The 14,353-nt window shown below is 41.9% G+C and overlaps 1 protein-coding gene across 1 annotated transcript; it reads left to right on the forward strand.

Annotated features, from left to right (window-relative positions):
• The first annotated feature begins 1,262 nt into the window (after positions 1-1,262).
• Positions 1,263-13,065, forward strand: VCAM1 (vascular cell adhesion molecule 1). Its single transcript, XM_029618972.1, has 10 exons — positions 1,263-1,675; positions 1,883-2,007; positions 2,242-2,520; positions 3,071-3,382; positions 4,368-4,634; positions 5,066-5,332; positions 5,721-5,981; positions 6,589-6,855; positions 7,903-8,169; positions 11,953-13,065. The coding sequence occupies exons 2-10, from the start codon at positions 1,956-1,958 to the stop codon at positions 12,114-12,116; spliced, it is 2,136 nt and encodes a 711-aa protein (XP_029474832.1). The 5' UTR covers positions 1,263-1,675; positions 1,883-1,955; the 3' UTR covers positions 12,117-13,065.
• The last annotated feature ends 1,288 nt before the right edge of the window (positions 13,066-14,353 follow it).

A 14,353-nucleotide genomic window follows, 5' to 3' on the forward strand; every position in this document is an offset into this window, starting at 1 on the left:
TGAGCCTCTGTTTGTAATGTTTGTTTATTAGTATGGTTGGATTTTTATTCTTGGGGCAGCCTATGTTTGTTAGGTATGCAGTTAATAAACATTTTTATTTATTTAAAAATACTTATGAGATAATTTCTAATTGAAACATGCAAACTAAGTACAATTTCTAATGCAAACAACATTGTATTACTAAGGTGCTAGTACACCTTAATTATTGTATCTTCTCTTTCTTTCAAAGAAAGTGTGTCTTTTATGATCGTGATTTCTATTTGAATGGTGTCCTGCAATACAAGTTAATATTATGCTTCAGAAACATGCATGCAGCCACACCTGGACAGGTAAAATATTTCTGGCACCTGAGTTATATGAAAGCTTGCAAAGAGGACTGGGTGAAAAGCACATTCAAGGATACATTTTCAATAAGGTATCTGACACACAAAGTATACTCGTACTTTTCAATTGGCACAAAGCAACCTGATCTTTAAATACAAATTTCCCATACAGTCTGTATTTCAGGATTGAGCTGTCACATGGATAACAAAGTATGCATCTCAAATAGGGTTCTGTCAACCTAGGAATGCTTGATTCAATTAAAGGTTCCTATGTAGTTTTGTTTTCTGACCATGTTATGACCCTGGAATGCACCTTTTAATGCAGCCCAAAACGTACACTCAATGTGAAAGCACCTGTGCACTTTTAGGCATATTCAGGCATTCCTACCCATGTAGAGCCTGACTAAGCTTTGAAAATGTACTTACAAAAGTCCTGGGTCCCAGTCAGCCAGGGCCGGTACAAGGGTCTTAGGAACTCTTGGCAGCGATGGATCTTGCACCCCTCCACCCCCCAAGACTTTCCTACTGGCGGCAGCTCCTGTGCTCTTTAGCTGCCAGTGGGATGGGCTGTACTGCTGGAATTTGTTGCCAGGGGATGTGGTTAGTGCAGTTAGTGTAGCTGGGTTTTAAAAAGGATTGGAGGAGAAGTCCATTACCTGCTATTAATTAAGTTGACTTAGAAAATAGCCACTGCTATTACTGGCATCAGTAGCATGAGATAGATTTAGTTTTTGGGTACTTGCCAGGTTCTTATGGCCTGGATTGGCCACTGTTGGAAGCAGAATGCTGGGCTTGATGGACCCGTGTATGGCCAAGGTATGGCACTGTAGGCAACTTCCTGTTTCTCCTAATGAAAGCACCAGCCTTGCAACTGGCAGAGGATCTCTCTCATCCTCACCTGCGATCTCAGGCCCCATAGGGTTCTACCCCTTGAGGAAGGGGAGCACTGTGTATATAAAACTGAGCCCATCCCAGCACTCCTTCTCTCTTCCCTGCTATTGTGAGTCATTCCCTTTCAGTGGTAGATTGGAGCTGCTCCTTCACCTTTATTTCTCTGCATCCAAGTGGACTAACAGGGCAGCCAAAATAAGGTAACCACTTTATTAACGTAAAGTGAAAGCAGCAGAGGGCGCTGCCAGCAATCGGATGTTTTCCCTTCCTTCACACCACCCTGGCGGACTTTTTCTTGCTGTCCGGTGGGTTTTTCCCTTCCAGGGATTTTCCCCTCCCCGTTGCCATGAAAGCCTTTATAAAGCCCCCAAACCCTGTTGTTGTAATGCGAGACGCACGGAAGCAAGAGACGTCAGACAGGATTCTAAAGAAGCCAGGAAGCCATCCTGAAATCACTCCAGGCAGGCCCTTTTTATTCTCCTCCGTTACATATTCTTTGCGCATAAGGTCTGTAGGAATGCAGAAACAAGCAGGCTCAGTGTCTGTTCAGATAAGCAAATACTGAGAAGTGTTGATGCAGATAAGCAAGTATTGATACAAGCAGATTCAGATTGTGGTTTGCCAGCCAAAGAGAAAAAGCTTACATCTCTACACCCTGTCGATTCCAGCGGTGCAGCGGAGCACCCCAGAGACTGAGGGCTCGCCACCTCCTCTGATAGAAACTCTTCGGGCAGCCGAGAGATGGCAAGGGCAATGTCAGCACTAAAACTGCTCCTGCACCTGTTAACGAGCGGTGAGTCCTCCCCCCCGCTTAAGGTTAAGGGGGGTTTAATTTCGAGCTGCTTAATGTCGGCAGTGGTCACTTCGGATCCTGCACTGCAGCAGTCCGGATTGCGCTTCTCCGACTGGCGCCAGCACCGATTTTCAGCCGCGCTGGAAGCGAGGAGGGAGGCTACTGCCTAAATAAATGTCACTCACCTGCTTGCATTTTGTGTTCACTTGTGTGGGTTTTTGGGGGTTTTTTTAGCGCTGGCTTTTGAAGCGGAGCTGCTGCCCGCGGGGCCCAAGATAACGGCTCACCTCGGAGATCGCCTGGTGCTGACCTGCAGAAGCAGCGGCTGCGCCTCCCCGCGCTTTACCTGGCGAGCCGAGATGGACGTTCCTCTCGCCGCGGCCGTGCAGACCGGCAGCACCGAGTCCACCCTGACCATGGAACGGCTGGGAGTGGAGCACGAGCACTTGTACCTTTGCACGAGCACGTGTGGCTCCGTCAGCAAGCAAATGAAGGTTCAGATCGAAGTTTACTGTAAGTTTAAATGTGAACAGTTACAAATGAATGTATTCAGGAGCTCGAGCGTTGTGAGGGAATATCTGGTAATGACATGTTGGGGGGCGAGGGGGCTAAAGTGGCAAATTCCATTTGAATTTTGTGCCCTGAAGTTGTCTGTGATGCTGCGCGTGAAATTTAGTGTAGCACATGAGGACTAGATTTCTTCATAAAATTGGCATCTGAAACTCCAGGGAAACAAGCATGGGTTAGTGAAACGTTCTAGCGGCATTGTATAGCAAAGGAAAATGCCTGAATCCATAAAGCATCGCAGACAGAAGTGTGGTTCAAGACCCCTAAAGGATTAAGTCTGTAAACAACAGTGACCTCAAAAATATTTTAATATATGAAAAGCAGAACCCGTGCTTATTTTTCCAAACAACATATACTTAAGCACAGTAATGTAAAACTTCTCATATGGAGACTTATAGTGTGATTTATAAAATGTAAAACTTCTAGTATAGAGATTTTTCAATAGTAACTTTAATATGATTTATGATCCTTATTTATTGTTTTTCTATTCTCTCAGCTTTTCCCCATGACCCAATCATTGAAACCAGCACAACCCTGGAAGCAGGGGCTCACTGTACAGTCACTTGTACAGTGCCAGATGTATTTCCTTCTGATCTGCTCAGTGTACAGCTGATAAAAGATGGGCAGATTTTGGCAGAGTTACCATATGACAGTGACAGAAGCCTAAAGACCAAGAATCTATCATTTCAGTTTATTCCCAAGGCTGAAGACAATGGAAAAGAGTTTATTTGCACAGCCAAATTATCCTTTGATGATCCAAAGAAGGAACCCCAGCAAAGAGAAAGTACAAAGAAAGTCAATGTGAACTGTAAGCATGTTTATTATTACTGTAAACATGATAGACCTTGTTAACTTCTGTTAGCAGCTAATTAAATAAAAATATGTATAGGATATAGTCGATAACATGGAATATTAATTATGCATGTCTACATGGAAGCTTGGTCAGACTTTAGGAAGTCTGAAATTTGTGGTCAGGAAGGAAACATGTCTCTCTTATACAATAACACTTGAGGTGAGGGGAAAGGATTTTTGCAAGCTCTATCATGTCATGTCATCTTGTTCTCACTCAGTTCTTAGCTTCTCAGCTGATAACACTTATTTCAGAGAGATGTAATAATATCTTTCAGTGATGTACTGGAGAAGGGTTCCTAGAAGCCCTTTGGCTAGATTTATTGAATGTGAACAGTGGCTCATCACGTTGAGCAGAACTGGGCAAAGCCTGTTACAGAGTAGCTGACAGCAGGAAAACAGCACTGGCCCATCTGGTCTGCCCAGTTCTCCCTGTGCACACTGCTAAGGACATGACCCAGTGAGCTCTCTCTCCCTATGCAGAACAGTCTTGTTTGTCGTCTTTTGACCTTGCCACTCCACTGTCTTGGGCAGAAGTGCATACAAGAAAGTCTCTCAGTCCCCTCCAGGACCCCACCTTTTCCATGTCTAATTACTAAGTTTTGTAATAATCTAATTAGCTATAAATACTAACATGGCTGTTGCCCGAGCATGCAGTCTCATACTGTAGGTCCTTGTGGTATTTCCAGACAATACCCTGCCACTAACATCTGGCTGCACCAACCCAGTCAAAACAAGGACAGACTTGGCAACGTGGGCACCAGCATGTCTGCTAGGACTTCACTTTATTACTGCACTTTCAGCCTGCCCCACAGTCCCAGCTGCATTGGCTGCTTGTATTTCTGCTAGGACTTCTAACATTTCATATCAATAAGAAATTGGTAGTACGTCACGTGTGTCTTTGCTTGTAATGTTTTTCTTCTGTTTTTCCTTTTTTTCTCAAGATCCTCCACAAAATACTGCCATTTCGATAACCCCATTCAGCACAGTGCTAGAAGGAGCGAATCTGACACTAACCTGCACTGCTCGGGGGAACCCACCAGCAAGGATTATATGGAGAAAACAATCTAGTCATAAAAGCCTTCAGACACTTGGAGAAACTGGCAGTATTGCCATTCCCAATGCAGAGTTCACTGACTCAGGAGTGTACATTTGCGAGGCCAAGAACACAGCAGGGAGTACGACTGTCCAGACAGAAATTTCAGTGCAAGGTACAAAATTACATTTTCATCTTTAGATTATAAAAATGCTGTAATCATACAGTCATCTAAATGATTACTTAATGATTACTCTTGTTGTTGTAGACTAGTTTTATACAGTGAAATAGTACAAATATTAGCACTGTATTTATTTCTAGACTTTTTTATACACACACAGGAAAAAAAATGGATCAGAGCGGTTTACATCTTACATACAATCCAGAATCATAAACAATATAAAAACCACACAATATAATTCAGAAAAAAACAATTAAAACGAAAGAGAGCAACCAGACCTATTATATTCTTGGGTAGAGCTATGCCTTTACTTTCTTCCTAAATGACATATTCAAGCTTTCAGCTTCTACGACGTAGAGCTGTGTTCTTATTCTGGTGAATAAATTTACTTATTCTAAATTAAAATGCTTTCTTTTATCCCACAGGACAGCCAAAGATTCCTCAGATATCCATATTTCCTTCCACGTCTGTTAAAGAAGGTGACAGTATTAGAATTCAGTGTTTGGCTGAAGGCAACCCAGCTGCCAAAATAACCTTAAGGAAAAAGTCAGAAGATGGAGATAGAGTGCTTCAGAGTGCCAACGGCACAGTTCCCATTGCAGATGTGCAGTTTCAGGATGCAGGGCTTTATGAATGTGAGGCTGAGAATACTTTTGGAAGAAAGAGAATCTCGGCGTTGCTCATCGTGGAATGTGAGTACACAGTGTAGGCTTTCAGTGTGCAGGAGTAGGTCCAGAGTTTATCTGCATGCTTCTATAAGCAACTTCTGTCTATGCTAAAAAGGTTGCTAAGTTACTATGTATCACAGTTACCAATGTGCTGCTCCTGGGTTTTGGGTTTTTTGTTTTGTTTTTTTTGTACACTGACTATCTAGGGGGAATTATCAAGCCCAAATAAATGTATTTCTCCCTCGGAAATAAGCGCTGCCAGTCATAGTGCCCTTTCCAGCTGTCATAACCCAGACATGCAGCATGAAAAAAACCTGACATATTTGTAAGCCAGTTAAGTGTTGCGATGATTGACCTGAATGCTGGAAGAAATAGATTTTCTTTAACGTATTATTTGTGACTTTATTTCTAGTTGGACCAGTCATTGTCATTTCTGTAGAGCCATCCACCGTGAAGGAGGGAGATGTTGTAACATTACTATGCACCAGCTATGGCAATCCATCTCCAGAGATTTCCTGGAAGAAGTATTTAGCACCTGGAAGCTCCCAGTTTATTTCTAAAGATGCAGCTTTGATTTTAAAAGATGTAAAGATGGATGATTCTGGGATTTATGAATGTGAAGGAATCAACCAGCATGGGAAAGACAGAAAAGCTGTGGAATTAATTGTCCAAGGTCAGTAGAACTTGATGATAGTTCAACTTGATTTTCCATATTTATTTAAAACAGTATTATTATGTGAACTGGCCAGGTGGCTCAGTAGCAGTGCTGTGCATTGATGTGCAACAAACATGGGCCAGCCAGGCCTGGGTATGCTGCAGAGGATGCACACTTAGCCCCTAGTGGTGATGGGGCGTCATATGTAATAGTGATACCTAGTGGCTGGATTTAGGGCCAATGCTGCCTGGCCGAGGACTGTCTCTGCAATGACTGGAGGAGGAGGATGTAAAAAAACAAAAAAAAACCAGGAGGAATAATCCCCAGGCAATTGTGAATAAAGGCTCATGATGCCAAAATCCCAGCCATGGTTTTGAGTGAGCTGGAAGCCCAAAGGGGCGGGAAGAAACTGATAGATCAAAAAAATAAGTCAGGCCATTTTGTTAGTTCCTGTAAAGGCACAACATTGATAATTTAGCGAGCCTTGTTTTGTTCTACATTTCTGGAATAGAGCTGGTTATCATTACCATAGTAACAGCGCTCTGTGGCATCTGCCTCACACAGTCTGATAATAACCTGCTGTGACATCTCTATTTAAAGTTTCCTCCTTTTTATGTCTCATTAGTTCCTCCACAAGAAACCACTCTTGCAGTTTTGCCCTCTGAAACAGTCAAGGAAGGAGACAATGTTTTTATCTCCTGCACATCTGTGGGTGTACCAGCTCCGCAGATTATCCTGAAGCAGAAAACAGAGGCTGGAGATAGGGTGCTGGAGTCTGAAGACGGCACATATACAATACAGGAGGTTCAGGAGGAACATGCAGGAACTTACGAATGTGAAGCCACTAACAAATTAGGACAGCAGTCAAGAAGTATAAAGCTCGATGTTCAAGGTTGGTGCAAAAAAAATCATTTAAAAATAAAATAGTTCTGCAACTGAGTAGATTAATACAAAAACATTGTTACAACGGCAGTAAATTTCATCATAGTCTTGTGGTATTTCTGAAGACTGGATTTTATGATATTATTGGCCAGTTTTTATGAGAGATTTAGCAGGGTTTGCTATTCTACCTCCAAGAAACTAAACAGGTTTTCTTTCAATGAGTTTCCCTCACATTTTAAACAGCATTGTACAAAGTGTTGCTTAATGTAGCCCACTGAAGTTCTGTTAAAGGGGAGAGGTGAGTTTATAGTCAGGTTCTCAGGAAGAACACTGCTTTGAAGCAACGCTGTCCTATCTAACAGTGCGCAAATTGCTGCAAGGCTCCTTTCAAAATCAAAATAATATAAAATGGAGCCAAAGCCAACATTATGATCGGAAGGGCCAAAATGTTAGGAAAGGTGGAGGAAATAGGAAGCTGGCCCTCAGAAATCTAACCTGAACCATCACATAGTATGGCTACCTATAAGGCGCAAAAGGGCTGATATTTGTTTTAAAGACTAGAGAAACTCAGCACATCAAAATTAGTACTTCTAGTATTTTTAGTGAGCTGGGTTTGCATTGCTTTCTATATTTAGACTTGCTTTTTGGAGGGGAGAAAAGAGAGGTGTGCAGCCCACTATATTTGAATAATTTACGGGATCTGTTTATCAGCCTGCAATGCGTGTTGAGTGTTATTTACTGTGACTGCCATGTTTGATGGGTGCTTTCACTAATAACGGATGTTGGAAATTAGACCCTTTTTTATTTGTTAATCAGCGATTGCAGGACTAAATGGCAATAAAATGAAGTGTCCTGGATTTGAAACTTTCTCTTGTCTGATGGATAACTGCATTGCTTCCATTATGCGAAGACGGCAAAAGATGAAAAAGCTAGACAAAAGCTGGCAATCATCCATTTCTAACCTACTGTCAGCAAAGCAATGAACACTTACAGCAGTTCCCTAAATTAGATAGCTCTTGCTCGTTTCTCACCCTTTCTGTGTTTGCTTCCTTCACAGTTCCTCCCCGAAACACAACAGTGTTTGTATCTCCCTCTGAAAAAGTTACAGAGGGAGACAACGTCACCATTACCTGTACAACCTACTGCAACCCATCACCAATGATCATCCTGAAGAAAGTCTTTCCAGAAAATGAAACCATCCTATTTTCTAAAAATGGGACTTTCACCCTGTATGATGTAACCAAAAGTGATACCGGCAAATATATCATCGATGTTTCCAACAATGTTGGAAATGATACCAAAGTAATCGAAATTTCTGTTATAGGTAGGTAAGACTCACCCTACCTTTCTCTCTGTTTCATTTGAGGTTTTTTTCTACTTTCTTCACTTCCTTGTGTACTACAGTAGGCTAGAAATGGACATTGCCAGAAGAATGGGATGCACCCTACTAAGGGAGCTCAGAGAGGTGTTGGCAAGTCTGCTGACAGACCTGTTCAGCAGGAGACGGGCATAGCCCCACAGGACAAAAGAAGGGCAGATGTAGTCCATAAAAGTGGTAACAGACAGGAAGCTGGTTAGACTTATCTTGGTGGTGGGAAAATTGATGGAGACTCTTCTGAAGGAAAGAACAGTGAACTATCTATAAACCAGCGGATTGCAAAATCCCAGGCAGAATTGTTTGACATGATCTGCCTATGGTAAAACCAATCTCACTGTTTTTTTTGAAGTCTGTTATTGTTTTTGTCTTTACCACCTCTTCCAGGAGGGCATGACTAGAGAATTAGTTCAAGGACATGGCTTGGACTTCAGCAAAGTTTTCGATACTGCCCCACATAGAAGGCTTATTAATAAACTGAGCAGGCTAGGGCTGGGTCCCAAGAGTGGCCTGGATTAGAAACTGGCTGAGTGATAGACCATAGAAGGCAATGGTAAATGGAATTCACTCTGAGGCGAGAAAGGTGATTAGTGGAGTGCCTCAGGGATCTGTCCTAGGGCCAGTTCCGTCCAATATCTTTATCAATGATATTATGGAGGATTTAGAGGGAAAGGTTTTCCTTTTTGCAGGTGACACTAAGATCTGCAACAAATTGAACACCCCCGAGGGAGTAGACAGAATAAAACATTTACTAAGAAAGTAGTAGTATTTGTCTATCATTCTCCACAATAACTGTGCACCTTACATTTCAGAAACTAGTTCAGTGCTCAGGACGCACTCAGCCATTCTGGATTTCAGAATGTTCAGAATGAATATGCATGAGATATGTTTGCCTCCATTATATGCAAATATGTATCATGCATATTTATTATGGCTATGCTAAAAAAATAAAATAGATTGGGCAAATCTCAAGGACTGGTTGAAAACAAATGACTTGGGGAATGCTGATGTATAAGAAGAGGACATTTTGGTTTCGTGATCTCTTAGCATTCTTTTCAATAACAATTTCAAAAGCCTCTGCACTGCATAATTGCTCATACTCTGAGCTCTGCATTGGTTGCCTGGTTCCAAAAAGAATCAGGGAGTTGGAGAAAAGCTATTTTTAATGTTCTTTCTTTCCAGAGCAGGAGACTCATTCGGAAATTACACAAAGGGAAGGGAAAAGATTGTTAAGAGTTTTGCACTCCTCTGCAAAGGTTTTTTTCACCCTCAAAGTGAGCATGTACAGTGAAATGAGATGCCCCACATTTACCTGCCCCTGGATCAAAACTATTTTATTATTAAGTAGCATATCCTTAGTTTTGGAAAAACTATACCTTTTAAATTTCTCCCCCCCCCAAAAAAAAAGATTAGTGCTTAGAAGAAAACAGAACCTATTATCTATTGCACATTACTTCAGAATTGCATAAAGTAGTAATATGCATCCTGTGATCAACCACTTTTGGAAAAGCACCCTAAAAAACTAGCTCTCACACTGTAACAGGTTAGCTCACATTGGATCCGATGTGACAAATTCTATCCCACACAGAGTACAACCAGCAAATAGCAAGTCCCTGTATTATAACTGCAATACTTTTCTGATGAGAGACCTGAGGGTTTTCCCTATCCTGTGCCCATATGGCCCTAACTGTGAATTGATTCAGATGTGCTTTTGTCCTGTGGACCTTTGAACCATGCCTCTCAATCTTCTTGTTGGGGTAGGTGAAACAGGGGGGATATGAAGGTCACAGTATGAAGTTCCAAGGGGATAGATTCAGAAACAATGTACGGAAGGTTTTTTTGGGGGGTTTTTTCAGAGGGTGGTGGATGCTTGGCATGCCTTCCTGGAAGAGGTGGTGAAGACTAAAATAATAACAGACTTCAAAAAAGCATAGGATAAACAGAGAATAAAAATGAAGCACTGAGCAGCCTTAACTGAGTGAAGGCTGCAGCCCAAAGCAGCAGCGATATGGCTGTATTGGGCTTCCTGGAAGGCATGGGATAATTCAGATTTATATGGCATCATTTAGCCAGCCATGAGCCCAGCATGTTTTTAAAATTGAATCATTTGGAAATATGCACACATACTTTTATAGGTAGATGGCCTTGCCTTTCTAGCAGGTGCATTGCATGAAAGAAAGCTTCCAAAGGGAAGAGAAAGAGAATGTCATTATTTTTATCCATTTATAGTTGGTTAAGCAGCCTCTGGGAAATGTAGGCGTCAGAATAGGGAGGGCCACAGGAGGAGACATAGGTGTTGGAATGGGGTGGGCCACAGGGGTCATGGCCAAACTAAAATCTGGCCCTTCTCGCAGAGTTGTTGCGGGAGATCCATGGCTGGGTCATACAGGAAGAATCTATTTAGCAGCAGGAAGAGGAGAGGAGTGGTGTATCAGCTGTGTGCAGCTCTGGGCTCGATTAATCTTAGGGCACTCTGTACAGCTGCGCAGTACAAAGCAGCAGTCAGGCCAGGTGGTGTAGGAGGAGAAGGCCCGAGGCACCATTGCTCTCTTCCTCCTAGCACTAGTCAGCATTGGAGGGGGGGAAATTGAATTGTTTGTGGTGTGTGTGTGTGTGGGGGGGAGGGGGTGGGGGAGAAAGACGAGGGGGAACAGACCAAAAAGGCATTCTGTTGCCCCTGCTGGGAGCTAAAATGACTTGCCCAGTAACAAACATGAATCAGTGGTGGTGGGTATCTGAACCTGTCCCAGGAGCTTTTCTCACTGGTAGGGTGTCCCAAAGACAAGGGGCTTGGTAGCCGAATGTGGTTCGAGTATCCTCTAATCAAGTAATAGAAGGTGGGGGTATCACCAGCAGTTTATGTTGTGAAGAGCATAAAGCTGTACTTAAGGTATAGAGCAACTAACAGATTTGATAGATAAATTGGGAGATTCCAATGCAATGCCTAAAGTCAAACAGAAAAATTTGACCTGCCATAAGATGAAAAGGCAATGCAATTTCGGGAGCCCAGGCATAACATGTCAAATTTCATTAGGTCACAAGCTAACTTCGCTGCAGTATTTTGTAGACGTTGTACGCATTTGAACTGAGTAAGGATATATTTATATCCTAAACATAACAAGAGAGAAAACTAGTATGTGGAAATCTTGGCTCTCTCATAAAGACTGTAAATGCTGTATATATCTAAAAAAAAAAAAAAAGGAGAAGGTTTGAACTAATTATGAAATATGAGGAACTAAAATAAGTCTGGAATCAAGTTTGACTCCTAATTCGGAAGCTACCTTCTTAGTTGAGAATTGTATGTTTGCTTTTGTGGGGAGTATGTAACCAGATAGCTATAACCTACATGCAGAAACCTGGGGGAAAGCCAACTGCAGAATAGCTAGGTTTGATTACAAACGTTTATCCATTCAGAAAATGGCCAAAACTACTATGTCGATAAATGTGCATGAAAAGCTCTTTTGCACATTCATTTTGTGACAAGCATTCAAAATAGTGACAGTGGCTTTTCCATCACCTTCTGTAGCTAAGCAGGTTTCCCTGGATCGAACTGCATTCTCGGCAGCTGAACTGCATTCTCGGCAGCTGAAACCATAAGGATTGTTCATTTACATTTTGTGCAAGTTGTCCTTTCAAGTTCACTGGCATTCTATGCCAGAGTACGATTTTCAAGAAAACGTCCACATATCTGCCCTTTTGTCACTAAATATGTTTCTTCTGATTTATTTACAGAAAAAATGGACAATCCAAAACCTAATTCTTTGGGAATCACTCTGTTACTTTGTGCATCATGTCTGGCAGTTACTGCTGCTGCTGGAGTAGCACTCTACAAATTCAAACAAGCCAAGTTAAAAGGATCCTATAGCTTAATTAATGCACTGAGGAGGAGACTGTAAACACATTGAAAACCATATGAAATCAAATTCCGCAAAAGAGAATATTTCTCACGAGTCCAGAGCAGGCCTGGGCTGTTCCTCATTCCACAGTTCGTGAAGATGTGGCATTAAAGTTTCCTTACAGTGGCTGGGTGTGTTGAACACATCATACAGGAGTGGAAGTACTGCCATGCTGAATTGTGAACTAACCGAACTGCACATTTTTGGGATGTGTGTTTTCAGCAGTGTGTTATGTGAGTTTATTTTTTTTTGGGGGGGTGGGAAATAAAAACTGCAGCTGGCACTGTCTTTTTTTTCTGTACAACCCTCTCCCTGTGGTAACGGATTATGAGTTGTACCCAGATATCCAAACCTAGAGCATTTATGTAAAGATAAGTATATTGCTTTGTGTTTTCCTGTAGTGTTAAGTCAGGATGGAGATGGCATTAGGAGCAGACCACGTAAAAAGATTTAACCAAATTTAAAATAGATTTTTGTGTGTAAACACCACCCATAAATATAGTATGCAGTGGATTCACTCATTTTTCTGTGCAGCGTTTAGGTACGTAGTTCTACTGAGATGTGCCTTGCCACTTCATGGACCTTCTTCCATTAAGTATCGTGGAGCATCAGAATTAAACAAACAACTTTGGAACACTACAGCTGTTATGCACTACATGACGACTTGTTAGGAGAAAATTCATTTTCAGTGAAACCTATTAATTAATGGTACGATTGATTCAAAAACACAATACATGGTCACCCATTCACAGTCATTATTTAACTATTTGTGAAAGCTATTGTGTAACGGTTTCTTCTTAGGAAGTGTCTGCATCCCAGGGTAGCATTTAGTTCAGTTATGGCAGTGAAAACACTGAATACATATTACTGTATAATTTGTGTCTGTAAATAAAATTGTATTTCTATAATTTATGCACTCTATTGAAAAATAAAGTATTTATTTGCCGACTTAAAATCCATTTGTTCATTTTCCCTCCAGCTATATGTGTGCTATTAGGGAATGGAATGATACATTTGTCTTCGCTGTACATAGTATCTCTACTGAGTCATAACTCGGAAGGGATGGGTCCCTTCTCGTCACAAGTGAATAGTAGACAAGTGGGGAAAGCATGCACACACATACACACACACATCTTCTACAAAGATCAAATCTTTGTAGAAGATGTGTGTATGTGTGTGTGTGTGTGTGTGTGTGTGTGTGTGGATGGTTCTGGTGGAGGTATGTTTGAGGGGGAATGGAGGGGCGGGTGTATGAAGGGGAAATGGATGAGTACATGTGTAGGATAGGGTGGGTGGGTATGCCTGTGTGTTTAAAAAGTTTGGTTGGGGGAAGGGATCATGTGAGGTAGTGAACCTGGATAGACACTAAACTCTGAGTTCCGGGGCCATCCCCTCATAATCAGCGATCACTGAGCCGGCGACAAAACTTTTCTCTCTAAATATTTACATTTTAGGAAAGCCTACATGTCAATAGATTGGTACTTGCAAAGATCTCCTAGGGTGATGCCACCAAAGAACGATAGGAAAGAAAAAGAGATTTCTCTCTCAGCATCTTCTAAAATGGTGGCTGTGAAAGAGACATTAGTGTAACCTGTATAGGAGGATCCCATGATGGCCAAAGTAACCAAGGGTGTGGTAACCGCTTTAACAGAAAATGTAAGCGAGATCTCAAATCAAATAGCAGATTTGAAAAATGTGTTCTCTGAATTTGGCCCCTGTTTAGACGCAACGGAAGGCTGCATCCCCCTTCTGGAGGATGACTCGGCTGTTGAATCCAAGTTAAAGACCATGGAAAAAGCACTATTGACACAAGAAAACAAGCTGAATGGTTTGGAAAATCGTTCACGAAGAAACCATCTGCATTTTGTTGGTTTCAGTGAAAATTTGGAAGCGAGAAAACTGGAAGAAATATTATCCATGTGGCAGTCCTAAACATCGAGCGGCCTCATTGATTGGGGAGATGGAGGGAAACTGCCTCGAACTGTGATAGCAAAACTTTTGAATTTCGCCCACAAGCAGGCCATCATTCAGGGGTATCCTAAGCAATCTGATCTCCTATACAAGGTGCAATGCATTAGATTGTTCCAGGATTATTCTCTTAAAGTTTTGCAGTAAAGAAAGGAATTTCCCTTGATCTGCTCTACTCTGATCCAAAAGCAGATCCACTTCACTTTGCAATTTCCAGCACGGCGCTGCACGTGGAACAGAGGCTTGGCACAAACTTTCTAGCCAGCGGA

Source organism: Rhinatrema bivittatum, chromosome 10, assembly GCF_901001135.1.
Source record: "Rhinatrema bivittatum chromosome 10, aRhiBiv1.1, whole genome shotgun sequence".
NCBI lineage: Eukaryota > Metazoa > Chordata > Amphibia > Gymnophiona > Rhinatrematidae > Rhinatrema > Rhinatrema bivittatum.